At 42.6% G+C, this 26,509-nt stretch overlaps 1 protein-coding gene across 2 annotated transcripts in view; it reads left to right on the forward strand.

The window, feature by feature from the left end:
• The first annotated feature begins 426 nt into the window (after positions 1-426).
• Positions 427-26,509, forward strand: part of HEATR1 (HEAT repeat containing 1) — a 52,044-nt gene continuing 25,961 nt past the window's right edge. Inside the window, exons 1-21 of one of the 2 annotated variants that reach the window (XM_019549821.1) lie at positions 427-508; positions 1,064-1,216; positions 4,792-5,008; positions 6,588-6,729; positions 7,274-7,375; positions 8,589-8,729; positions 10,024-10,235; positions 12,245-12,378; positions 13,037-13,145; positions 13,507-13,617; positions 13,987-14,104; positions 15,127-15,234; positions 15,807-15,902; positions 16,588-16,676; positions 16,951-17,162; positions 17,780-17,901; positions 18,529-18,726; positions 19,762-19,945; positions 20,265-20,413; positions 24,932-25,124; positions 25,658-25,830. In XM_019549821.1, the coding sequence (XP_019405366.1) occupies positions 1,075-1,216; positions 4,792-5,008; positions 6,588-6,729; positions 7,274-7,375; positions 8,589-8,729; positions 10,024-10,235; positions 12,245-12,378; positions 13,037-13,145; positions 13,507-13,617; positions 13,987-14,104; positions 15,127-15,234; positions 15,807-15,902; positions 16,588-16,676; positions 16,951-17,162; positions 17,780-17,901; positions 18,529-18,726; positions 19,762-19,945; positions 20,265-20,413; positions 24,932-25,124; positions 25,658-25,830 (2,952 nt within the window). In that variant the 5' untranslated portion in view covers positions 427-508; positions 1,064-1,074. The remainder of the gene's footprint in view (positions 509-1,063; positions 1,217-4,791; positions 5,009-6,587; positions 6,730-7,273; positions 7,376-8,588; positions 8,730-10,023; positions 10,236-12,244; positions 12,379-13,036; positions 13,146-13,506; positions 13,618-13,986; positions 14,105-15,126; positions 15,235-15,806; positions 15,903-16,587; positions 16,677-16,950; positions 17,163-17,779; positions 17,902-18,528; positions 18,727-19,761; positions 19,946-20,264; positions 20,414-24,931; positions 25,125-25,657; positions 25,831-26,509) is intronic. The other variant, XM_019549822.1, reaches the window with a different exon arrangement.

Consider the following 26,509-nt stretch of genomic DNA (forward strand, 5'->3'; position numbering starts at 1 on the left):
AAGGGTGCGGGACAGCGTGCTGGGGGAAGGGTCTGCATTGCACTCTGGGGGGAGAGGAGCCACGCTAGGCACAGAGCAGGGCTGTTGCCCAAGGTGAGGCTGGCCCAGTGCCTACAGCCTGACGCCCCTCGCCACGGTTAGGTGGCCCTGCTCTGCCGCACGAGCTGAAAAACCGCAACTCCGGCGCCCAGAAGTAACCCCTCCGCCACTTGCATCCTGGCGCTTTGCCAGGCGCGGAGCCCTGCGATTGGCCAGCCGGGGGGCGGTTGAACGTGGCCAGCCGCGCATGCGCCGCGCCCGCCAGATTGCTGCAGTCTGGAGAAGCCAGAAGAGGTGGAGAGGGAAACCTACAGCCTCAGGGACGCTACGCGCTTAGAGCGCATGAGCAATCCAGCACCCCCGTGCCGCCCCACCAGCAGGAACTAGACGTACTGCTTCCAGGTCAGAGGGGAAATTGGCTGTGGACCACGTGGGAGCTTCCCTGCCTCTTGTGGAGCCGGCGTGCCGGGTTGGTGCCGGGACTGGGGTTCTGGGGGCGCCGCGTGTCTCCTCCCGCCTGTTACCTGGGGGACCCCCAGGGTTGACCCTGCCCTGCCCTGCTTGCATGTGCCAGGGGCAGCTGGCGGGAGCCCGCTGTGCAGCGGCTCCCCGCTTCCAAACCCTGCCTGGGTCCCTTTTTTAGAGCTGGGTTGTCATTTCTGCGATGCCACCGTTTGTGCTACCGGCGGGGCCCGCCTAGATGCCTGGGAGCCGCTCACCTGTGCATTGCGCCCAGTATGCGATGTATGCCGAAACAGTCGCAAGAAGGCTCTCGTCTCTCCCGCGGGATCCGCACCCGCACTCGTCTCCCGTGCAGGGCAGTGGCCCGAGCTGCAGTTCGCATCACCTGCACTTTTTAGTCACTGAGGGTAGGAATGTTGTTGTCGGGTTTGGTGTAAACCGGCGGGGAGAGCAGGTCCCAAGAAGAGTCTGGTGTGGTGTTTTGTTTTGGCATGTATATGACTTGGACGGGGGGCAAGTTTGAGTGGGGGTTAATGGCTTGTTTTGTTGGGGGTTTTTGCAGGCACATAAGAAATGACTTCCCTCGCCCAGCAGCTGAAACGGCTTGCTCTGCCCCAGAATGATCCCAGCCTCCTGTCTCGAAGTGAAGCAGCTTCCTTGCTGTTTGATTGCAAGGAAGCTGCAAACATTGACCGGGACACTTTCTTCGCACTTGGTGAGTGAGGTGATAGGGGTGCCCTGTAAATGCAACTTTATAGTCACATTTCTGCTTGGAAATAATGTTGATGTCAGGTAACTGTGGCTGAAAGTGATGAGAGAGAGAAAACATCTCCTATGCCTTGCCATCTCTGTGCTCTGTCCGTTTGACAGCACTTGGAGTTGTCTCTTCCCCTTTATGTTCTACCTGTTTGTTCTGGCCCCGGGGGCATCAAACTTATCGGGCTGCACAGGCTGGATGGAGCCAGCTGGGTCAGGCTGCACTGGAGCCAGCATATAGGGCCAGTCACGCAGGGTACCATATGCAGCGTGCATGCACCTCATAGTTCCTAGGGTCAGAAGAGACCTGAGTAGATCATCTGGTCCGACCCCTTGCCATGGCAGGCCCCTTCATGCTGGCCCCCTCTGCCACTCCAGGTGTGTACTACGTGTGGAGCCAGGGTGGGGTGCATGCTGCACATGGCACCCTATGGGACCAGCCCCATAAACTGGCTCCAATCAGGGCTGGCCCCCGATCTAGTACCTGAGGCCATAGATCGTAGATAAGTCGCATGTGATCATATTATTTATGAATCAAGAGATGCTATGTTTTTACTTACAGGTTTTTCCCATATCTCTTCTGATTAGTTCCCTTCTGTTTTTTACAGGCAGGATCTCTTTGAACTTAGTGTGTAATATTGATACTGATTTTATATCTGGGGAAACTGAGGCAGGAGGTGCAATGACTTGTCCAAGTTCATAGATTCATAGATGTTTGGTTTGGAAGGGACTTCAGCAGATCATCGAGTCTGAATCCCTGCCCTGGGCAGGAAAGAGCGCTGGGGTCAGACAGCTCCAGCCAGGTGCATGTCTAGCCTCCTCTTAAAGACCACCCCCAGGTAGGGGAGAACCACCTCCCTTAGAAACCCGTTCCAGATTCTGGCAACCCTTACTGTAAAGTTCTTCTTGATGTCTAACCTAAATCTGTTCTCCATCAATTTGTGATTGCTGTTACTAGTTACTCCAAGGGGTGCCCTGCTAAACAGCGTCTCCTATTCCTTGCTGCCCTGCCCAAATGAATTTGTAGGCAGCCGCAAGATCACCTCTCAGCCTTCTCTTGCGGAGGCTGAAGATATCCAGGGCCTTCAATCTCTCCTTGTAGGGCTCTGCCTCCAGGCCCCCAACCACATAAGTGGCCCTCCTCTGAACCCTCTCAAGGTTGTCCACACCCCTCTTGAAGTGTGGCGCCCAAAACTAGACACATTACTCCAACTGCACCACGACCAATGCCACATAAAGGGGAAGTATCACTTCCCTGGAACTATTCATCGTGCACCTGCTAATGCATAATAAAGTGCAGTTAGCTTTGCTGAGCACTTCGTCACATGCATCTTGGAGTCAACAGTGACCCTAAGATCCCTTTCCAATGCTGTGCTGCTGAGAATGTCCTCCCCCAGCCTGTAAGTATGCTGGTGATTTCTTCTCCCTAGATGTAGCACCTTGCACTTGTCCTCATTGAACTGCATCCTATTCTGTTCTGCCTACTTCTCCAGCCTGTCCAGATCCACCTGGATCTGTTCTCTATCCTCTGGTCTGTTAACTTTATCACATAGTTTAGTATCGTCTGCAAATTTGGACAGAGTGCTTTACAGGCCTTCATCCAAGTCACTGACGAAGACATTGAACAGCACTACTTAGATTCCTGCATCTAAGCATTTTATGACCTGGTCATAAAAAGAAACAAAGTTAGTCAGGCAGGATCTACCTGCTATGAATCTGTGCTGCTTGCCCTTTAGCATTGCTTTCTCCACTTGACTGTCACAAATATGGTCCTTAATAATTTTTTCAAAGGTTTTCCCAAGGATACAGGTGAGGCTAACTGGTCTATAGTTATCCAGACCCTCCTTCCTCCCCTTGAAAATAGAGACCACATTGGCCCTTTTCTAGTTCACTGGGACCTGACCTGAGCACCAAGAGTGCTCAAACAGCTATGCAAGTGGCTCTGCTATGACGCTGGCCAGTTCCTTCGGCACCAGTGGATGAAAATCATCCGGGCCTACTGACATAAACACATCCAGCTCCTCTAAGTGTCTTTTCACTAAGTCAGTGCTAACAGTTGGTGGACTGGTTTCCCTTTTGTGTCTGTCTGTTCTAATTGGGAGATTTGTCCTGATCTGAGTTCAGGAATACAGAGGTAAAAAACTCGTTGAAGAGCTCGGCTTTGTCCCCCCTCTGTCATTAGTTACCCTAGTTTGCCCTGTAGGGGTCCTATGCTATCCTGCACCTTCTTTTTGCTACCTGAAGAAGGACTTTTTGTTGTCTTTAAATTTGTTGCCAGCCTAAGTTCCATTTCTGCTTTGGCCTTTCTGACTGTCTCCCTGCAAGTGTGGGCCTAGTAGGTATACTTCACCTTGGTAGCTACCCCTTGCTTCCACAGCTTATATGCCTCTTTTTTTGCCCCAAGGCTTTCTTGGATTTCCCTGTTCAGCCAAGAGAGTTTCTTGGCCCCTTTGCCCCCTTTCCTGTGCAATGGGATTGTCTCCTGCACCCATAGGATTGCTCCCTTTAGGAACGACCACTCTTCCTGGACTCCTAGCTCACCAATCCTCCTGATCTTCAGTGCCTCACTAACTAATCTCCTGAGCACACTGAAGTTAGCCTTTCTGAAGTCTAGCACTTCTGCCCTACTGGTTACCTTTCCTACCCTATGCCAGATAGTGAATTCAATCATGTGATGGTCACTGTCCCCTAGGTTACCTTGTATCAGTAGATCCCCCACCAAGTCATCCCCTATAGCCAGGACTAAGTCCAGTAAGGCATTTCCTCTAGTTGGACCATATACCTCCTGTGTTAACTTGCTTACAGCACTTTCAGCTAAGAACCTACTTGAACGGTTGGATCTAGCTGACTGCTCTTCCCAGCAGATGTCAAAGTAGTTTAGGTCACCCATGACGACTATGTCCCTTGACAATATGGCCTCTGAGGTTGTCTTGGGAATTCCAGGTCCATCTTCTCCTCCTGATGTGGTGGCCTGTAGTAGACCCCCACTACCAAGTCCCTTTTCCCCCAGCACCTTTGCATTCTGACCCACAATGCTTCAGTTTGCCCCTCTGGTCCCATCTTGATTACGGAAGATGTATATTACTCCTTCACATAGATAACAATACCCCCTCCCTTTTCTCCCTACTCTATCACATCTCTACAGTCTATAGACCTCAATGCTTAGTGCCCAATCATGGGTAGGTTCCCACCAAGTTTCAGTTTAGCCCAACTAAATTGAAGTTCTTAGACAGAGCTGCTGTCCAATCTAGGTTTAGAATTCAGGAATCTGCTGTGTCCACATCCCTGAAAGCTGGCACTTCAAAAGTGGGATGAATTCTCAAAGCTTTCACTGCTTTGGCAAAATATATTTTGAAGCAGTATGGCCTCCTGGTTATGTGATAGGAAAAAGATTATTGAAATAGTAGGTATAATGCGCTCTTTTATAGTGATGTTTGGTGGTGTAGTATGAGAGAGGTCAGGATAATGCAAGTGATTCTTGCATGGGAAGGAAGAGAACTGGATGGCTTTTCACCCCATACTGTTTTGTCCTAGGGTGCACTGGTTTAGAGGAACTGACTGCAGTCGATCCTTCCTTTGAGATGTTTCATTCTACTTTGTTCAGTGTTACGTCAAAAGGCTTGGAGCGGAGTGTTCAGAGTAAAGTAGTAAACCAGCAGCTGGATGAGAATATTTCTTTGTTCCTGATCCACCTGTCCCCTTACTTCATGCTTAAACCAGCACAAAAGTGCCTTGAGTGGCTGATTCACAGGTAACTATATAAATCATCTGTGTGTTAATAGATATGATTATGAAACATTTAAGATTTCCCCCCTGCTTCCTTCCCTACGATCCTGTCAGGATGGTTTGGGTGAAGTTTGCCTGAGATCACTGGAACTAGAGATTAAAATTCTGAAATAATCAATTCAAATCTTCATCTTTGCAAGATTAAATTAATCTAATTCCTTGCAAATTAAATTGAGTCTTTTGGATAAGAAGTTGACTAGGTTTTGTATTCTCTGGGCTGCATCCTGTTCTCCTATTATGCCCTCAGTGTAATGGTATTATGCCTTTCTTGAGTCCTTTGAGAACAGTGGCCTCAAAAGCTGGGTGAGTTCACCTGCTTTCTGCCTTTTCTGGTTTAGCCTTAAAGGCAAGATGGCTTGTGACATAAGTAGGCACGTTAGTGTTTTTTTTTCAGGGACTTGAGCAGGGTGGAACAGGATGCTGTTTAGGTGACTAAAAGGTGGAATAAGATGTAGCCCTCTGTGTGGACTCTAATGCTTCTGCAGCACTTTATGACAGAGCAGCAGGTCTGTTCTGTCCTTCACCACATTTCCAGTCTCTTATTGGTTACCACTCTGGTTCAGGCTGCATTTTAGATGAGTTTAGGAAACTTTTGTATGGTTTCTTTCAACATGAAAAATGCTTTGTAGAATAACTACATTTTTCAATACAAAATGTGAAGGATATACCATGTAGTATAATCCAGGAGTAGGCAACCTTTTCTGGCTGTGGGCTGGAATGACCCACCCTGGGTCAGAGGCAGGTAGACATTAGGCCTCAGCCACTGCTGCCACTTTGCCGTGCAGTAACACAGGGAGACTGCCCAAGTCAAAACTCTGCACAAGTAAATGCTGATGGAGTCCCATATCCATGGGCCTGATCTGGCCTGGAGCTGTAGGTTGCCAACCCCTGGTCTAATCTAATGATGTGACATATAACAGTGAGTGCTTCTTCCCCTCCTGCCTGCTTTCTGCCCCCCTGGCACCTGGACTCCCCCACCTTCAGCTTGCCATAGTCTGTTTCCCCTTCCCCATTCTTACTGTCAGACATTGTTTGGGCTATGTTCCCTGCAGGGTTACAGAGCATAGCACATGAAAGCATAGCTACTGCCAAGCCATGCAGCAGTGCCAGTGTTGCTGATTGGCTGGACACAGGGCACAGTTTCATATCTGTGCCCAGGAGGGAATCCAGCTGGAGTCAAGCTGTGCTTGCCACTAAGGGGGAGAAGGGGCAGACGCTTCAGAGGGCAAATGTGAGGGAAGATGCTGTAGGAGGCTGCTGCTTTGGATCTGATTCTGACCCGGACCTGGGCTCAGGGCCAGAGTTAGAGCCACAATAGCTGCCTGCCATCCACTGTGCTTTGTATGTGAATCTAAGATGAGGGGCTTCCCCTCCCCCCCGACCCCTGCTGATTGGTGGGGTGGGAGGAGACAGGACCTCATCCTAAATTCAAGTAAATGTTTTACTATGATTCTTAAAAAACAAACTTAGCTATACAAGAAGTGAGTGTCTGGATCCTGCACTATGAAACTTGTAATGTCTAAGCATTTTTTTTCCCCCCATAGGTTTCATATCCATCTCTACAACCTGGACAGTTTGATTGGTTGCGTTTTGCCGTATCATGAGACTAAACTGTTTGTGCGAGTTATCCAGCTTCTGAAAATTACAGACCCAACTCACAGATGGAATTGGTTGGATCCAATAAGGGTGAAATAGAGAAAAGATCTAAATAGGGGGGGCTGTGAGAGAGTATGCTTTCTCTACTTGAGCTCATCCTATTTCCATTGTCATGTCTGTGAACATGGTTCTTTTGCCTGTGCACTTACAGATCAAGATCATCCTTGCAGACTTTATGGAGTTAGGAACTAAATGTGTCTCTCATTTCTGATGCATCTCTTTCTTTTCTTTTTCTTTCCTTTTTTCAAGGAAAAAAGGAAAATTGATTATAGCAAAGGCTTTATCTTGGGGAAAAAAACTGCTTTTAACATGTGATATGTTTGCGGTCAAGTAGGAAAGCATGAGGATTACTAACAAAGTTTTCTCTAGTTAAAGAGAAGGAGAGAAACATCTGAGCAGGGTGAGGGGAATCCATTACTTATTTTAGCTTAAATCAGGATAGCTGATTATTGAGTGTGATTTATGGAGATATGATGCTCCTGTTTCTTTCAGAGTTTGCATTTTATTGTAGTATACCCTGGTTTTTATGTCCATTTTTCTAATTCTTTTTTTTCTTTTCTTTTACCCTGGATAGAGACCTGGAGTTCCCCTGGCTAAAGGTACTTTGATTACACACTGCTACAAAGACCTGGGCTTCATGGATTTCATTTGCAGCCTGGTGACAAAATCTGTAAAGGTTGGTAAAGCCCTCTAGCATAGTAGATGTATCTTTCACTATTTTACGTGCTGTTTATGCAGGTTCTGAATTTAGGAGAAATAAAAACAGTTCATTGCCAAACAATCTGAGAACTTTTTCTTGAAGCCCATGTTGATAATTCATACAGAAGAGAGAACTGAGCAGAAATTAGTATAAGGGTGTGATTGGGAATGAACAGTTTTCAGTGTTAGACCAGTTAAGTGGTCAAGTACAACAGTAGATCTAGGACTTTGAAAAGGGAGGAGTGCAGTCAGGATTGGGCCCTTGTCTGATGCAGCTGATGTTGCTAGTTGCCTGCCCAGCTTCGAAAGAGGCACCATCTCCAGCAGGATTGAGCATTCAGCTCCCATAGATGGTATAGTGGAGGAGGACTCAAAGGTGTCTATGACTGCACCCTCCTGGATGTACCCCAGTTAGTTAGTTAGTTAGTTCATAGTTAGTTAGTAGGGTCGGAAGGGACCGGAGTAGATCATCAAGTCCGACCCCCTGCCATGGCAGGAAAGAGTACCCTGGTCAGGTATTCTAGTATGTTGCCTCAAGTGATGATCAATATCTGTTCCATCAGAAATATCCAAGTAGAAGAGCCAAAATGCTATTAGCCAGTTGTGCAGGACAGCACATCTGGCTGTTGGGAGTGGTGAGGGGGAGGGCATGAGGGAGGGAGTTGGCTGCTTGGTTTTGTTTTGTTTTGTTTGTGCTTGAGGAGAGCATGGGGAGGTGGACATTCTTGAGGAATGAACTGAGTTGGTCAGTGTCCTGGAGTGACTCCAAAAGAATGGTTCTGCAGCATGTATGGAGAAATCAAAGCCATTCTTATTTTATATCAATTAATGCCATCCACTCAATTTGCAAGTAATCTTTACACTTGGATGCCTCTCTTGAGAGTTGTCGTACATGCATCAAGTGTGTGTTTAAAGTAGTGAATGTTATCTCTGTTTATTATGATGGTAAAAAAAAAAAATAATAATTTTCCATTAATGAACCAAAATATAGGCTCATACGATCCCAGAAAAGTGCCAGATGTAGCAGTCCCAGTTACTTAGCTTGCTAGGATATGTCCAGACAAACAAAATACATGGAGTTAGAAATTCTGAACATGAGACCTTGCATGTTTTAGATATGCTATATGTTTCTTCTTGCTTTAGAATCTTGTTCCAATACCTGGATAACTTTTATTTCCATCCGCTCCTAGGTCTTTTCAGTGTATCCTGGTAGTTCATCTCAGTTGAGAGTCCTGTTTTCTTTTTATGCCTCCACCATTGTATCTGCTCTTGGGGCTGTAGAGAAGATTACAGACACCATAGTCTCCAAACTGCTCCCCTATATCCAAAAGGTACCCAATATTTTACTCTCTTGCATGATATCCCTTGGCTTATTTTCCTGACAAGATTTCTGTAATTAACATTCACAAGGGATTTTCACACTAGGACAAATTAGGAAAAGATCTATGTAAGCAAAATGTATCTCACTTTTTTCTGCATTTCTGTTGGTGTCTACAAACTAGTAAAAATGTGAAGTGATGCTTAATTTTTTAGAACATGCTGGCTTGATTGTAAACTTTGGCCAATTTAGTGTTACTGTTGTGGGACTGTGGAAGTGACCTACGTCCACCTGGCTTTGATATGATACACTGCTCATAAAGTAGGATGTTGGGAAATGACTCAATGCCCCAATATTCTGGCTATCAAGGGAATTATGAAAATAGCTGGAAAGCCAGTCCTCTACCTAACCTGGGCTGAGGAAAGGCAGGAACTGGGAGACAGCTGTGTACGTAATCTAAATCATATCTCCCAATCATTGTGAATGTTGTTGAAAAGATAATGGTATAGCTGAGAACTCATTTTGCTTGAGAACTAATTTACACTAGACATGCACGAATACATTGGTCCGATATCTGCTCTGCTCCCAGTGCCGCAGTAGCCAGCCGCCTGGTACAGCCTCAGCTCTTTCTGGCATGTGGTTGGAGGTGGGGCATTGAGTCAGGACTGTGCCAGGTGGCTAGCTGCTGACAGCGCTGGGAGCAGAGCAGCGGTGAAATTTGGGGTTGATGCAGCATCCTCCCAGCACCACGGGCACCCACTCCAAGCCCAGCCTCTGCCAAGAAGAGCCCTGTGCAGCCTGCCCCGCACAGATCTGGAGGCCATGTGCCCCCGGGGGCAGGCACTGGTGGGATCCACCTTCCTCCTCCCCACCCACATGAGATGGGCTCCAGCCCCTCCCCACACCCCGTCTGGGCAGTGCCTGCCTCTGCTTCCTCCCTCACTGCAGGGAGTGTTGATCTGGCCCCCCATGCCCCTTCCCTCCCCCTTCCCCTTACACCACACCAAACTTACCAGCTGGAGGGAGCTGTATTGGAAATCAGATCGGTATCGGCCAGTATACCTCCTTAAATATTGGCTATTGGTATCGGCCCCAAAAATCTTTATTGGTGCACCCCTAGTTTACATGTGTGTTGTGTGCATGTACCTCATTAGCTCATTTCTTCGCGTCTCAAGAGTTGAGTGGAATCACTCACCCAAAGATCTGACATCATTGATGCTGGTCAGAGAGATTGAAGTTCCATTTTTCCTCAATATTGTTTTTGAACTAAAATCTTGACACTTTTGGATTCTTTCTCTTTTTTGTAGGGTTTGAAATCCTGTCTAGAGGATTACAGGGCTGCAACATACATGATCATCTGCCAGCTGGCAGTGAAAGTGACCATGGCGACATCCTTAGTGTGCACCTTGACTTTACAGATCAGCAAGGCTTTGACCAAAATGCCTTCCCTGGCCAAGGAAGGACTAGCCTGCCTGATTGTTCTTCTTCAGAGCCAAAAGGGAGACAATCTTGGGAAAAAGTAAGCATGCCTGAAATGACTAGAAAAGTATACCCGATAACTCTTAATAGCTGAGAACACGCATCTTGAGTAAAATAACTTGAATCTATTTTAGATTCCAATTTTAAAGGGATGCTGATACTTTTCTGTGGGAGTAGCACCACAGTAGTTATGGCTGAGACTGCCACACTCTTTAAGAGCTGATATTTGAAACAACTATAAAATCCATATCTTGTGGATTTTAGCTATTGGTGTAATTTAATTGTTTTTAAAATTGTTGCAACTCCTCAGATTTGGGATAGCATTTCTGATAATTTATTCAGGGGGTTTCTCAGATACAGCCCTTCTGTAAAGGCTGCTTTCAATATACAGATTGCTTTGAAACCTGTAAGTTTAGGGAGAGTATCTTGAAAGTAGGTATATTTTCAAGAGGAGGTAGGGTAGAGGACTTAATGCAGATTTGGTGCCATTGGGTTAGCGGGTTCCAAGATGCACCCCACATCCAAATTGAGCTGTTTGTAACATTGCATTCTTGTAACTTCTGTGGCGCAGCATGAGGCAAAATGGAAGGCTGTGACACTTTTGTGAAATTTATGGCCTAGGTTGCCCATGAGATCAGCTAGTGAACAGGACCAAAGACCAGTTTAGAAATACTCCAAAAGTTACTGCATTTGAAAAGCTCCATTAGTTCTGCTTATAGATAGTCCATCTCTGTGGGAACTGCTGTTTTCTAGGAGTGAGCGATACACTTTGAGGCTTTGTCTGCACTTAAAAGGGTTTGCCAGTGTAGTTGTAATGATAGAGTTATACTATCAGCTCTCATAAGTAGAGGCACAGCTTATCCTCTGCATGTATGTATTGAATTGCCAGGATAGTTTCCCCAAATGGAATAAACTATGTGAGAAGAGGGATCTCTGCTGCTATCTCCTGGCACCTGCGCTAGAAGTTTTGCCAATGTAGTTCTGTTGATAGGTTGGGAAGGAGAAGTTAACAGATCATGCCCTGACTTGACGTAGCTATATCTGCAAAACTTTTAAAAGCGTAGATCAGGCTCAGATCCTCTGCCTTCAGGGTGGCTTAGAGCAGGGTTGTTAGATGTCCAGCCCATAGGCTTGTGGTTTGGAAGACCCACCTCTTGGTCCAGCTCAGGGTGGGAAATTTGATGGCAAGGTGAGCAGCAGTGGTGTTTACTCCCCTGGTTGCCAAAACAACTGTATCAGTGGGGCCAATACCCAGGAGGTTAATACAGCCACTGAATTTTTCAGTCAAGGTTCCAGTTGAGGACACTGCTGTGCTGGCCAGGCAAGTGGCAGCAGTATTGATTCCTGCAGCTACCAGCACCCAGAAGGTTTATAAGGCTTAATGCTCACTCCACCACCTGAATTTGGGTCATCCAGTCTGCAAGAAGCTATAGTTTCAGGACTACATATTACTACATGGATATTTTCTTTATGTGAGCACATTCCATTTAGACTAAAAGCCATTTCATTTCTCTACAATCCCCCTGTGCTGTAAAAGTTTGTGAGGCATACCTTTCTGTTACTCCACTTCCAAGGAGTTAGTGTAAGTAGTATCCTGGTTGCTGCATCTAGATGGTATGGTGTGCTTCCCACTACATTTTCTCTCCCTGTGTATCTCCAAGGCCTGCTTAGGCTAGGACAGTGAAGGAAGCTAGTCTTAATGACAGGTTTTCCCAGGGAGAACTCTCCTCTTCCTTGCACACAAGTACTCCTCAGTTCTGCACCCTTCACTGCCATGATTTTCTGGGTTTTTTTTAAAAGGAAATTTTCTGTCCTAAAGTGAATACTTCCTACCTTTGCAGAATCTGAAATGTACCAATAAACCTCAGAAAACTGCGGTGTATAACCCTAGAACCCTTTACATTTTTGTTCAGTGTTGCTGTGTCACTTGACAACACATATTGGACATTTGAAGGTTTTCTGTCATACCCATCATACTGTGTCAGACACTCGAAGGTGACTGTCAAACTGTGACCTAAAGCCACATTCATTCTTTTGTCTCCTGTGCAGGCCATTTAATTACTTGTGTAATGTTCAAGACCTGGTTACCCTGTTGCATGGCATTTCAGCAGCCTATGACATCACTCCACTTCTGCGTTACCTGCTGCCACAATTAGTTAACTCTGTTGTCCACTATAGTGATGGTAGGTTGATATACATTTGATGTTTTGTTTAATTTTTCTGTGCAAACTGTTATGGTAACTTTCCTAAATGTCTAGGTAAATCATTTTCAGTCACTGCTCATGGTAAACTACTGAAAACAGTAAGGAACTGCACATACTTTTTTTTTTATGTTTGATTTGTTCTCTGCTTTCCCAAATGCTACAGAAGACTGTTCTTCTGCTAGGCAACCAGATAGCTATATGAGGTGTTTCAGTCGCAGGAAGAGGGTCCCCTTTCTGATGAATTAAATTTCTACTTGATTTGACATAATTTTAGGAAGTTATTGACTTGAATCTGTACAGATAATATTGTTTGATACAATAGATGTAACATGTCCCATAATTTTTATCCAGACACATAGAAATGATACAGACCAGCTCATAATGGATGTTGTTTTTATTAAAAACTATGAGATTTGTAAGCACTGATGATCCCATTTTATGGATTTGGAAAATAAGATCCTGAATAGTTACATTACTTTACCAGAGATGCTCAGCAAGTTAGCATCAGAGTTGGGAATGCATTCCTGTCTCCCAAGTTATGTGCTCAAGTGGCTAGATTTTGCTGTCAGTCTTTAGGGTTTTGTTGGCTTAGTCAATTTAGAGTTAATTTTTCTTTGATAATTATACCTCTGTTAAGAAGGGCATGAAGAATCGGAAGAGTCATATAGTCAAATATATGCAACACATCTGGAAGCGATACTTACAGGTATACCACTGGAAAAAGAAGTAGATCGCCTAGTGGCCTGGTGAGTTAGTTATGCTTATTTTTCACAGAACCATTTCAGATAATAGAACAGTGAATTTGTAAAAACATAATGTTGCTAATAGATATCTTTTATAACCTTTTGTATTCCTGGGTTACAAATTTATTCTCATGTCGGAACACTTGAGTGTTCATTGAAAATGCTCACCTGGCCAAGATAAACACGCATGTAGATGTTTGCAGGATTGGCCCTTGCTCATACTTTGGGGATGAAAATGTGGAGAAATCCGTACTTAAAAACCTTGTATAAATCAGACAGACAGTTCTGTTTGTTCAAATGAGTGGCATTGATCACAGTGATGCCCTTTAAAGATATGTTTTTCTCCTTTTGTTTGTCATTTCAGTAAATTTCTTGAAGAGTTTATTTCCTATGGTACAGAGAATGCATCTGAACCCACCAAAGTGGAAGTGCTCAGCAAAAAGCTGCTTCCCTTAATCAGGCTTTTTGAAAGAAAGTAAGTTACTTTTTTGCCCTCCCTGTGCCCTACCTGCAGTGTGAAGATATCATCTGTCACCTATTCATTTAGGTGATATATTACCTAGTCTTTAATTAATTGCCCTAACCTGTCTGAGCTTATGTAGTATCTGAGTGCTTCAGCAGTCAGCCTCTTTGACCCTTCCAATTAAATAAATTGACCCTTTCCATTCCTTAATTACACTGTTTTTGATCTGTTGTATAAAAACACTATTGTGTGTACACGCAGAGCTGTTTATAAAAACTTGCTCAGACAAGAGCGCTTACAGTCTCTTGTATTGCACATGTTCCTCTTGTGCTTGGTGCATAACTTTTCTGTACAGAATCTCTTTCTTTTGGCTGTTGGCAGGTATCCTAAAGCCCTAGACATGGTGCTGGAGGAGCATCTAAAAGACGTTACGCATCAGACCAAGCAAGATCTTTTTCACCAATTCATCTCTCTCTCGCTGAGTGGTGGTAAATACGAGGTAGGTACAGGTTTGTGGCCTAATTTATCTCTGAGTTTGCTGCTTTAAAGTCAGTATTGCAGAAATATGACTGTTCATATTTAATTTGGAGGCTTTTTTTTTTCTTTTTTTAATTGTGCTTTAGATGCCATGTTGTGTTTGGGCAAAACTTTGTTATAGGATTATGGAAAAGTAGGGCTGGAACAAGAACTTCAATAAGACGTCTAGTCCAACCCCTTGTTCAAAGCAGGTTCACCTATTTCTAAACCAGCCTAAACAAGTGTACGTCTAACCTGCTCTTAAAAACACCAGGAATGGAGAGATTCCACAGCCTCTCTGGGTACAGAGAGGATTGTCATGACTCCAGAATCACAGAGCAGCTGTCAATCGTCCCAGTCTTTGGTCAAGAAAACTTCAGTTTCATGTTTGGGGTGGGGGTTTAACCCTTAGTTTTGCAGTTACTTTTCTTGCTGTTTCTTTCGCCCTTCTGAATCAAGAGTATAAAAAGGAAATAATGATGAGTTATTAAAAACAAGGTTTCAAACATTCTCAGCCAATTTAAAAAAATACATAACTGTACATAAAGGGCATAGATTCTTTGTCTGGGTGGCAAACTGATGAAAACAAGGCATGCAGAGTTATGACCTGTGACTGCTTTAGTCGTTGAGGTTCTGGAGATAAGGTGTAGGCATTTGGGCTGACATTCAGGTTGCCTTTTTAGCTGTAGCTATCTGTGTTTTGTCAGTGGCATATTATGTCACTAGAGCCGTCTCAGAATCCTTAGATAAGGACACTGTTTTCCTAAGGCAGTAAAACATTTGGTGTTTTCTTCACCTTGGCAGAATTTGATGGACTATAATTAGAAATACATTGTAAGTTCATATATAGTCAGTCGCACTTCCTTGTTCTAAATTTGATGCTTTGCCATCAGAAGTAGTTTCCTTCCAGGACCAAATGGTAGCTAGTTTATTTTTTCCTTTGGTTTGTTATATGTGCTTTATTCATTTAACATATACTGAGTAATTGTAACTTGTACATTTCAGTTTATGGCTGATTCAGATACCTCCCTGCTGCTTAGCCTGAATCATCCACAGCCTGCTGTCAGGGTTTTGGCTACTCGGCATTTGAAGGAGATTATTGAACTATCAAAGGTTGGTACCCTGACTTCCTCTCATCAAGAATTTACTCAACATCTGATGTCTGCAGAAGATCATTTGTCAAAAGTTTTAAATGAAATGAAACAAACATCACAGTAATGCAGTACAACCTCGTCAGAAACCTGCTTACTACAAACCCCAACTCTTAACAATCCCAACAGTCAGAATATTTTTGTTTCATTTTTTATGAGACAATAATTTGATTTAAACCTACTGTAGGGTTAAACCCATCCTCTTTGAACTTTTTTCCTGGTCCTAAAGACATTTTTTATGAGGTTATCCTATAATATTTAAGATTTATTACCTAGAGTCTAATTTAATTTTTGGCCAGGTCATGTCACTGTTGTTTTAAATGTTGGTTTATCTTGTTCAGTATGGATTTTATTCTTGTCTATGAAGTTCCTGTAGTGAAGTCTGGGTAAACAGATTCTTCCTCTGATATTACCTATTAGCTTCTCCCTTACAGAAATTTCTTCTGCGTGATGTAAACCCTTGTCCTTTATTGGAGTTCATATTTATTTAAAGAAAATTATTTTTCTTAATGTCTTTCCCCTGTTTTTCTTCAGGAGGGATTTGATAAGTCCTTCATAGAAGAAGCCATTCTTGCTCGACTTGTGGATGACAACTTGGAGGTTGTTGTGTCTGCTCTCAGTGCTCTGGAGGTAAATCGGTATCTCTTGAAAGATTGCACAAAATTTTATATCGCTCAAAATGTCCCCTGTAGAAGGACGATTGTGCCCAAAAGCTTACTAAGAACTTTTTCCCGACTACTCAGTTTGTCTAAGAAAAGATATCACATCTATTCAAAGAACCTTGACTGCCTATGTCCTTAGGCCAACATGGCTACAAGCAAAAACCCAGCATTACAACATTTTAGTTCTTTCTTTATTTTCAGAAGCAGTCTGAAATGAGTGCTTGCCTCTGATAATATTACAGGAAGATTGTTTCTTCCAGTGCTGTTCATTTTAAGCATTGATCTACCATTGATTGCAAAAAGGTGTACATAAAAATATGAATGCTTAAACAGTAGACTATGCTTTTAAATTATTTTCATGTAGTGAATACTACCCAGTGGGGAAAAGAATTCTTACTTCTTTATAAAGCATTCCTCTTGTTGTAAATTCAACATTTCCAAAGATTTTGCTATATTCCAGACTATATGCCTTTCATAGATTTGGCAAACTGGAGCATGCTCTTAGTATAAATATTAATTCTGAGGAATAAAAATGGTATCAGATCAACACATTCAGTCATCAGTGCTGACATTTTCTGTTGTTTATAACTTTATGAAAAACAAGGCTATTTACAAATTATCATTTACTTTCTCTCTCTTCATTTTGCTTGTAGATTTTTAAGGGGCAGATCAATCCAGAAGTAACCGTTTCAAGCCTGTTAGGCCTTTTTCAAAGAGCTGATCTTTCAAAGGATGAGAAGTGGTATGCATGTATTTCCCTTCTGCCTCTCTCCCCTAGGTCCCCAAGACTTTAAAATTATTAGGGGTGAAAGTTGGTTTGGGGTTTTGTCATAGCTGAAGTTCAGATCTCTTTTGTTATAACAACTTGATGAATCTTGGGAAATATTTGAAAGTGTTCATTTTTCACAGATTTCGTTTGCTTTCTGTTTTAATGTTAGGAAGTTGCTGGCATTATAGAGAAATATTCTTGCTCATAAAATCAGTGATGCGCTTCAGCGTTCTTTTTTCTGATGTAGGTACACAGTTCTGGAAGGAGCAATAAAAATTTTAATCAAAGAAGAAATTCTGAATGAGAGAGAAGAGCTGTTAAATCAAGTAGCAGTAAAATTATTACCATTTATGCTGATCACTAATAATAATTCAAAATCAGCAGAATGGAGAACGGCAGTTTGTCTGTCAGAATCTGGCCTCTGCTCCCTTCATCCATTGTTCAAAGGCTGGTCAGAAGGTAAGATACTAAAATCAGCTGGCTTAATAAATGGAGGAAAAAGAAAAACTACTAGATGTTAGAACTTTATGATCATAAAGTCAGCAGAACACTTCACTACTTGTAACAAGCTAGTACCCTTCCATCATGAATAAAACCCATGAGAAGTAGATTAGCCAGTCAGACAAAACTCTCTTGTTATTTTTATCTTCGATTTAGAGCATGACTTGAAGTAATACTGTACTTGTGCAATATATGAAGTGATATTTTTATGGTTAATTGTAATGGTAACTGCCTTAGGGATTTTTTATATAGGACTTGATTTGCTATTTTAAGACCATGTCCCCACTTTTTAGTGTGGCAGAATTCCAGGTGAACTGAACTGAAGGGATCCTGTTCTATATTCAAGGAGTTAACTCGTCTGATGAAAAGGGAGGTGAGGATAAGGGAGGAAGGTCCAGAGGCATTGTATGTGGAGAGTATGTGGAGTTGTTTGAAAGTTGATTACAGAAAAACCTAGAATGTTAGTGATAAGGAAATGAATTGCCCAGTGTGCAAAAATACTTGTAAATAAGGTCAAGCTGTCAGCATTTTCATGTGTAACTTGCTTTTCCACCTTTTTTATTTTGTGGAAATAGCTTTTGAAAAAGTAATTAAATCCAGTGAGCCTGCAGAGCTGGTTGGTGTGGCCACTCAGAAAATGATCCTGCTGTTTTCTGATAATATAACTTCAGGGGATCCTTCCATAATGTTACAGATGGTATGTATATAATTAAGATATGTTTGTTTTTATGTTACTCCAGACTCTCTAAATTTGGGACCTTACAGGCAAAAGAGACTGAATAAGATGCATGGCAGCTTAACAAATGCTGCATGTTATATTTTACACCATTAACCAGTGGCTAAAAAAATATATTTATGGTATATAAGAATTATAGTCACAGATACAATGGTCAAAAAAAATTACTGCCTGCTGACTGTCATGATAAGGAAAATACAATGCATGAAAGAGTAACACATTGGCACATCAATCTAGTTAAAGCAAAACCTTCATGTTGGGGTTTTTTGTCCCAAGGCAATTTTCCAATTGAGGGGGAAAAATGTATAATGAATTTGGAGGTCTCTGCTGCCGAGTTTAGATGGACAAATCCATGGGCAAATGTTTACATTCCACCAAGTATCGTCACAGTAAGAATTAATAAGTACTCCTGTTAGAAGAGAAGACAGGGTTTGAACTGACTACGGAAACAGACTTCTGTACCAAGCATAATGAAGGTATATTGGGGCAAGGAAAGATAGATAGGGTGTTCTACTCTCCACGCTATAGAGGACAAAAGGAAGGGAGCAGATGATCAAGTGCCTTATGCTGTCTTTTTTGTGTTTTAAGGTGGAGGATTTGATTTCTGCTGCTGAAAATGAATCCTGCAGTGTGAAGCAGAAAGTAGCTGCCCTCATAATCACCTCGGTGCTTGCCCAGTGCTGCTGCAGTTCACAAATGGAGGAAAGTTCTTTGTCATTGGCTCTCAGAGTCTTCAGTCTTTTGGGGGGAAAAATCAGAAGACTTGAAAGCAGTCACTCTACAAAGGTAACTGTTATGCAGTTTTGGAGATGGCACTTCTTCATTGGAGGGGGGAAACGGCTTTTCATAGGTGGAAAATCAGCAGCTTTGAAGTAGGTGGATAATCTGACTCCATTTTTAAAAACACTTGGTAACATTTTCTAAAAGTATTAAGAGGTTTATGGTGTTGTTTTATCACCAAAATAAATTTGGAGAAAATAAATAACTCCTTGTGGTTTACAGCAGTGCAGTAAATTAAACATAAATTTTCTCTTTCATCATAAGCTAGAACTTCCAAGTACGTAAGTGTTGGTCCTTCTTCTGTAGTCTTTCTAAAAGAAAAATTTAACATTAGAATTAACAACGTGAGTTGTCTCCATCTTGTGGAAGAGAGAGACTGTTGTTGAGCGTAACTATATCTTAAGGATGTGATTAATTGCAATCCAAAGCAAACATTTTATTGAGGAAATTAGTTTTCCATTTGTATAGTGCATCACATCTGTCCCTTTTGAAAAGTAAGAGAATGTCAAATCTGAAGAACTATGTCTTTGTAAGAGAACAGACCTATTATTAATAGGGCACCATCAACTTGAAATGAAGCCATTTGCTAAAAATATGGCCTACATGTAGTTTTAAGTGCATATCCATCTTGAGAATCCCCTGATTAATTTTTGAGGTTTTGATAGAAATTTGTCTCAGTTTTAAGGTCCTTCTGATTTACCTTCTGAAGGTAGAGCAGGACAGGGATTCCTGGCTTCACATGGAAAAGCCTATTTTGTTCTTTCACTGCTTTAATTTAGAAGTTTAATGTTCCTAAAGTTAAGTAGGCTTCTTGGCCTCCTGCAGGCTCAGAGCAAGTGTTGCACTCACTAAGCAGGATTACTTCCATATGTCTGAAGCCTACAAAATTAAAATTGTAATTCCTATAAAAGAATTATAAATTAGAATGTTCTTTTTTTTTCTTTGCACACAGCAGGCCTTTGTGCTAATCTTCTGCCAACATGTAAAGTTGTTCTGTAACTTTATGAGGTTGTGGAGAATGTCTTATGTTTTCATCCACAGATGATTCCTTCAGAATGGACAGCTGAACCACTGCCTGGGAGCATATTGTCATCAGAGTTGTTGACTGAATATATAGAAAAGCTCAATAGAGGTCAGGCTGTGGATGCAGAAGATTCAGTTACACTCTTACTTCTGTTGAAAAGCTTCATTAATGACCTTAGGCCTCCTTTATCCTTTTTAAAAGGTAAGCCTTAAGATTTTAACTGAAGGTTTTTAGATCCAATGAAGTAAAGAAATCAAACTAATCTCCTAATTAATTTTTCCTTAGAGGTATTTTTTTACAAATATCTATACCTTGCATTTCTGGTCACGCAGTTGTGTTAGTTTTAAAATAGAAGATTTCTTTTCCCTCAGCGTGGGAACTTCCACATTTCTTAGGTTCTTTAATGGCATAGTATGTTTCTGAAATGATTTTTTATATGTATACATGTTTTTGTTTATGTATACATGTTTTATACATGTTTTTGTTTCTTTTTTTGCCTACGCTACATGCATGTCCATAGAAGAGCAGTGGTGGAATCCAGAAAATCTGAATGAACAGAGCAAAGACTATTTACACCTCTTGTTGGGGCTGTTTGAGCTCATTGTCTATAAAGCTAGTGAAGGAAGCAACTCTGTTCAGTTCAGAATGCTGATGAGTCTCTTATTCAAGGTATGTGTGTGTGTGTCTGCTTACATTCTCAGTTAACATTCTGAGTTTATTAATCTTTCCAGCTGTTCAACTCATTTTAAACTTTTGCATAACATTTAGACAAAAAACTCAGGACACTTTTGATTGATCCTGGTTACATATTTGGGTGCTTTATGCAAAACAAAGGGGAATGGAACCTTATATTTTTAGCTAGTGAACCAGTTTTAATTGAATTTATAAGCACTGTTTAAGTAATAAAAATGTATTTCCAGAAGAGTTTTACAGAACTTTGTTTCTGGAAGCCCGTTACTAATTTATTCTTATCTGACTAGAAATAATGTTAGGTAGTGCAATCCAGGTAACTTAATTTAATATTCCTTTTTCAGCACCTGTGTGTGTGTGTGTGTGTGTGTGTGTGTGTGTGTGGATTTAGAGAGATTGTTATACAAACCTCTTCAGTAATTTGATTATTTTTCTTATAAGCTACTTTGTGCCGCATTTCATTTTATTTACAGCATTTTATAAAGATTATGATTAACTAGTTGGAGAATGTTTAACACAAGACAGACTTGCATCAGAATAGTCATTAAAAGAGAATATATTTATACATTTCCAATCCTATATCTTGCTAGCCAGATTTGATAGGCTATATTAGGTGTATTGATTGCCTTACAATTAAAATGGATGACAGATTCTCTTATTCTTTACTGTCAAATAGGTATTTGAGGCTGGGCTCTGTAGAATACTTAGCGTAGTGGGTCCTCAATTATGATTAGTCTTTTGTTAACTTTGAATAAATGAGTCCAGAGATGCAAGGGTTTTAATATGACCGTATCACTGGGCAACATGGAACGCTTGAGCTTTGAGTTGCGGGGTACAGAGACTTTGACCTACGTAGTCCATAGCAAACACATACCATTAATAATAAAAAGCAATTAAAGACTCTCAAATTAATGTGTTTTGCCAGTCTTTTAGATAGTAGCAGACTCATTTTAACTACTTTTTGAGGGAGGAAGGAAGGGGAAAAGAATACTCCAGAGGAGAGAGAATACTCCAGAGGAGGGCCACTCGCATGATCAGGGGGCAGTAGGGCAGCCCCTATGAGGAGAGGCTACGGGACCTGAACCTGTTCAGCCTCCACAACAGAAGGCTGAGGGGGGATCTAGTGGCCTGTTACAAACTAGTCAGGGGGGATCAGCAGGCATTGGGGGAGTCCCTGTTCCCCTGAGCACTGCCAGGAATGACCAGGAATAACGGTCACAAGCTGGCAGAGGGTAGATTTAGGCTAGATATCAGGAGATGCTACCTCACTGTCAGGGCAGTTAGGATCTGGAACCAACTTCCAAGGGAGTGGTGCTGGCTCCTACCCTGGGGGTCTTTAAGAGGAAGGGGTCAGACTCGGTGATCTACTCGCGTCTCTTCCGACCCTAGAAGCTATGAAACTATGAAACTCAGTTGAGATGAGCTGAAGCTGCTCTTGTTTTTGTAGACTTGTTCTGTTTCCTTTAAGATGAAACCAGACCACACACACAAAGATAGAAACAAGCTGCGTTTTCTAGTGCTAACTCCTCACGGTCACCTTGTTACCTGAGGTAGACAGGCAAAGAATGTAGTATTCCTGTGCAACTTAGGCCAGTGTTGATTTGCTTGAGATACTGCTTTTCAATGTCTCCCTTCTAAAGGGCTTACAGAAATGTTACATGAGATGCAGTCTAGCTGAGATGCACTTTTATTAAACAGATGGCAAAAAGAGAAAAGAAATCAGGTTGTACCACACACTCTCTCACACTCCCCATTATTTTGTCTGCTGGTTAGGACTGATTTTCACCATGGCCTTTTTGATCAATTAATTTCTAATCTCATTTTCTTGTTTATCAGATATATTCTCAAGAGAGAAAGTCCTTAAGACCTCAAACAGAATGCTGCAGTGTAGAAAGTAGTGGGGTATAGATTGTAGCCATATTGGTTTAAGGACATGGGCAGACAAGGTTCTTGAAATGAATCTGGTATCTTTTATTAGACCAACTTAAATAGCTGGAAAAAAATGTTCTTAGCAAGCTTTTTGGGATTAAAAACCTTTCATCGGGCTGAGGAAGCATCTGCAGTTGGTGTGTGATCTTCCTGGATGGAATGAACGTAGAAAGTTCTACGGTACAAGCTTTGTTATCCAGCACACACGGGGAATGGAGGGTGCTGGATAACAAAATATGCCTGATAACTGAGCAGCCCAAACAGGTGTTTTTGCCTGTTCAGGTCGCCGCCTGTCCCACTGCATCTGGGGTGTTGCTGCCCCTCCCGCCACATCACTGCCCCTTCCATGGGCCCCAAGGGACAGGGAGGGGGGACCTGCACATCCTGCTATGCCCCTGGACTGTGGGGGCTTGGCAGCACTGGCTGCTTTCTCCCGGGCCGTGGGGGCTCTGCCGTGGCACTTCCAGTTTCACTTTTCCCTTATAAGCCAGCATGCTCTGTTAACCGGCGTGTAAGGTGCCAATTAACACGGCTTTTGCTGTATGTAGAACATAGAAAGTAGTGTTAATTGGTGTTAAAAAAAACCCAAATCTAAGTAGTAAATAAGGTCTTTAAAACAAAAAAGGATGTCATTAGGTAATAGTGTCATGGCTTCAAAACAAACGTGCTAGATTGAGTTGGTTGTGGTGAACTATTAAGAAACTACATTTTTAAATACTAAGCAGTTCTCATATTAGCTCAAAGGAAAGTCCCACAGAATTCCACTAATTCAATATAGATGCTTGAAGTGGTGAATTATAGTCTCCAGATCAGCTATTGATCTAAGAGTTCGCTCTGGTAGTGTCTCTGAGATGGAGAAAGAAGCATTTAAAGAGCATTTTATTCCAGTATATTCAGGGCTGTGGACAGATGCAAAGAATTTAGGGCTGTGCGAAACAGCACTGCTTTGTTTTGGTGTCTGTTTTGCCATTTTGAAGAGCCAGTGTTTCATTTTGTCAAAGCTGTTTCAACATGTTTTGCCCATAGGCTGTAATGGGGAAGTCATGAAAATACCTAAAACTTTGTCATTTCTTGCCTGATTCAGATAAAAATTGCAGGGATAGTAGCCAGACTCCTCCCAGGGATGTGCCCCCCCCACCCCCCGGATCTGTATTTGAGATGACAGGATGCTGTTGTTGCCACCTGAGTATGGCCTGCGCCCAGCGCCAGGAAGACTGGTGATGCTGCTGGCAGCAGCAGCAGCAGCCTCCTGTCATCCCACATGCAGATCTGGGTTGCCCGTGCCCTCGGGAGGAGTCGGGCAGTGCTGGGAGGGTAGGCTCAGCTCCTTGGGACTGAAGGAGCTGCTTGGAGCACAGCCCTGGCTCTCCATACTTCCCACTGCCAGGCTGCACTCCAAGGGTCTCCACGAGCCCCATGGAGCTCAGCCTTGTGGTGGGAGGCAGGGGGCAGACGCTGGCCAGGGCTGTGCTCCGAGTGGCTCCGCCAGCCCCACAAAGCTCAGCCCTGGCTCTCCCCTACCTCCCACCACTGGGCTGCGCTCCGAGCAGCTCCGCCAGCCCCACACCACTCAGCCTGGTGGCGGAAGGTGGAGGAGAGCTAGTGGCAGAGTTGCTCAGAGCTCCACCCTGGCCAGTGGCTCTCCCGCACCTCCCATCACCAGGCTCAGCTCCGTGGGGCTGGCGGAGCTGCTCGGTGCACAGCCCGGTGATGGGAGACTGGGAAGAGCCAGTGGGCTCTGCCTCCCGCCACTGGGCTGAGCTCCATGGGGCTGGCGGAGCCACTCGGAGCATAGCCCTGGCTCTCCCCTGCCTCCTGGCACCCTGCTGCTTTGAAACTTGAAATGTTTCAAAACGTTTCAAGTGCCCTGGTTTCTTTTTGAAGCTGTTTTAAATCTTTTTGTTTCATTTCATCTTCACTGTTTCAAACTCAAAACGTGTTGCAACAGCTTCAAAACGAAACACTTGGCGAAATTTCGCCCTAATAATGATATACTGTTGGGGGTGGGGGGCTTATAAACTCAGAAGTGCGCATCAGCTGAATAGATGAGGACAGATGAAAGCGTTACATCTATAATGATATAAGTAAAGCTAACCATGCTATAGCTTTAACCCCATTTTAATGCAGGTTTAAATGACCCTTAGTAAACTACTATAACTTGAAACTTCAGTGATTTGTTTCTTCTCTCACCATCCTAATTCCGAAATTCATTATAATGTTGCCACCGCCCCCTAACCACCACCACTTCGAGCGTTGCTAGAAATTCCTATGGTAACCATGCAAAAATCTAGTAATTTGGAGTGAAGTGGATTGTATATTTTTCCATTTTGACCAAGAAAGCCATGTGACACATGAAATTAATGTTAGCATTACTATGAGATACAACTGTGAAAAGTGTTAATTGGACAATTAAAAATCAGTGCATCAAAGCAATGAATAAAAAACAGGGATTGCTTATTCTGGTACAAGATTGCAGGTGCTCTGAATAAAATATATAGGCTCTTAATTTTTGCTCTTAATAGGCAAGCAAGTGAAGCAAAATTTTGTAATTTAATTTTTATTTCACAGGTACATTTAGAAGACTCAGAAAAGCTGTTCAGATTTCTTTCAATTTTATGGACTTATAACTACAACCTTTCAAATCAACTAAGCTACACAGTGAACGCAGTGTTACAGACTCAGGCTTTGTATATAGGGCATGCAGTGCTTACATCACTGGCAGCCCAGAAGAAGAAACAGCTAGTATCACCTTCCTCCACAGGTAGGGGCAAACAGCATCCATTTCAGTTTCTGAGTCCTAGTCCTGGATTAATATAGCCCATGCTTATACTCCAGAACAAGAAATTAAGACATCCCTTTTCCTTGTAGTGTGTTATGTTTCCTGTAGAAACCCTATGTCGTAGACCAAATTAATGAGGATACTTATGTCAAATCATAACCACAGCAGCAGTAATAGTTGTTGTGGTATACAATAATGTGCTGTCAGTTGTCAAATAATACAGTTCTGTAGAAATGTATTTCAGAAAACACGTTTCAGTCTTAACACACACAATGATGTGTTGCATAGTCTTCAGCATCAAAATGTAAACCCTTTGATTTTTAAAAAGAGTCCAAGTATCCTTATGATAAAGCACGTAACCAAATATCCACACAGTTCATGCTAAAGTCACTTGAAATCCCTCAAGGTTTATAGTGAAAGGAGCAAACCCTTTAATGAACTTTTAGGGCAACTGTTGAGATTCCCATCTTTTAACTGTGTTTTGCCCCACTCCTTCCCCCTCCTCCCATTTTCAGTGGTAATATCTTTGCTGATTAATCTTGGGAGTCCTGTAAGTGAAGTTCGAAGAGCTGCTCTTAAATGCCTCCGCTCCCTCAGTGGAATAAAGGAGTCTCTGTTTCATCCCATTCTTCATCACCTGGTCCAAAAAACCGAGGAGATCATATCCGATCCGACATATGTAACTCAGGTAAGATTATGCTAATATGTGTATAAAGAAGTGGAATGTTAGGTGCTGCTTTGAGCTCCAGCTTCTAGAAATCAGAGAGCTATCCTTTTTATCCATATGGTTTGTATTAAGATGCAGGTTAATGTTCATGACTTCTAACAAATCTTGTTCAGAAAACAACCATGTTTTCCACATTGATTTCTAGTAATCTCTGCAGAGTAAAGGCTAAGTTTATGTTGAATAAAACTGACATTGCTGAAAGAGTAAAGATTGTTTTCTCAGCCAGCCATTTCCTTCCTGAAGAAAGTTTGCAGTGGTCATGCTAAATGAAGTTCTGCCCTGCTGTTACGTTTTCTCAGGGATTCCCAGATAACTCTTCTGGTGCCCACTAGGAGGAAAGGTTATCCCACAAGTCCTCCTCCAGATATTATTCCCAATAGGTTGCTATTTTTTTTGGAAAAAAAGGGCCTAAGAGTTTGAATATTTTCCTCCACAAACAAGTATATTAGGGGGGCAGATGGAATAGACATTGAAGCCTCTTCCCACAAATAATCCTACAGATGAAAATGATGGTGAAGGAAGAGAATCCCAAGCATATACAGATTCTCCTGGGGGGGGTTCTTTCCAGTATCAGTAAGCCATTCACTAATGCTTTCTCAGAAAGCCGTTATTTGTATATTCTGAAAAGCCTATTTGTTCT

The sequence above is a fragment of the Crocodylus porosus genome, unplaced genomic scaffold (assembly GCF_001723895.1).
Source record: "Crocodylus porosus isolate Cpor-Errol unplaced genomic scaffold, CroPor_comp1, whole genome shotgun sequence".
In the NCBI taxonomy this organism is placed as follows: Eukaryota; Metazoa; Chordata; order Crocodylia; family Crocodylidae; genus Crocodylus; species Crocodylus porosus.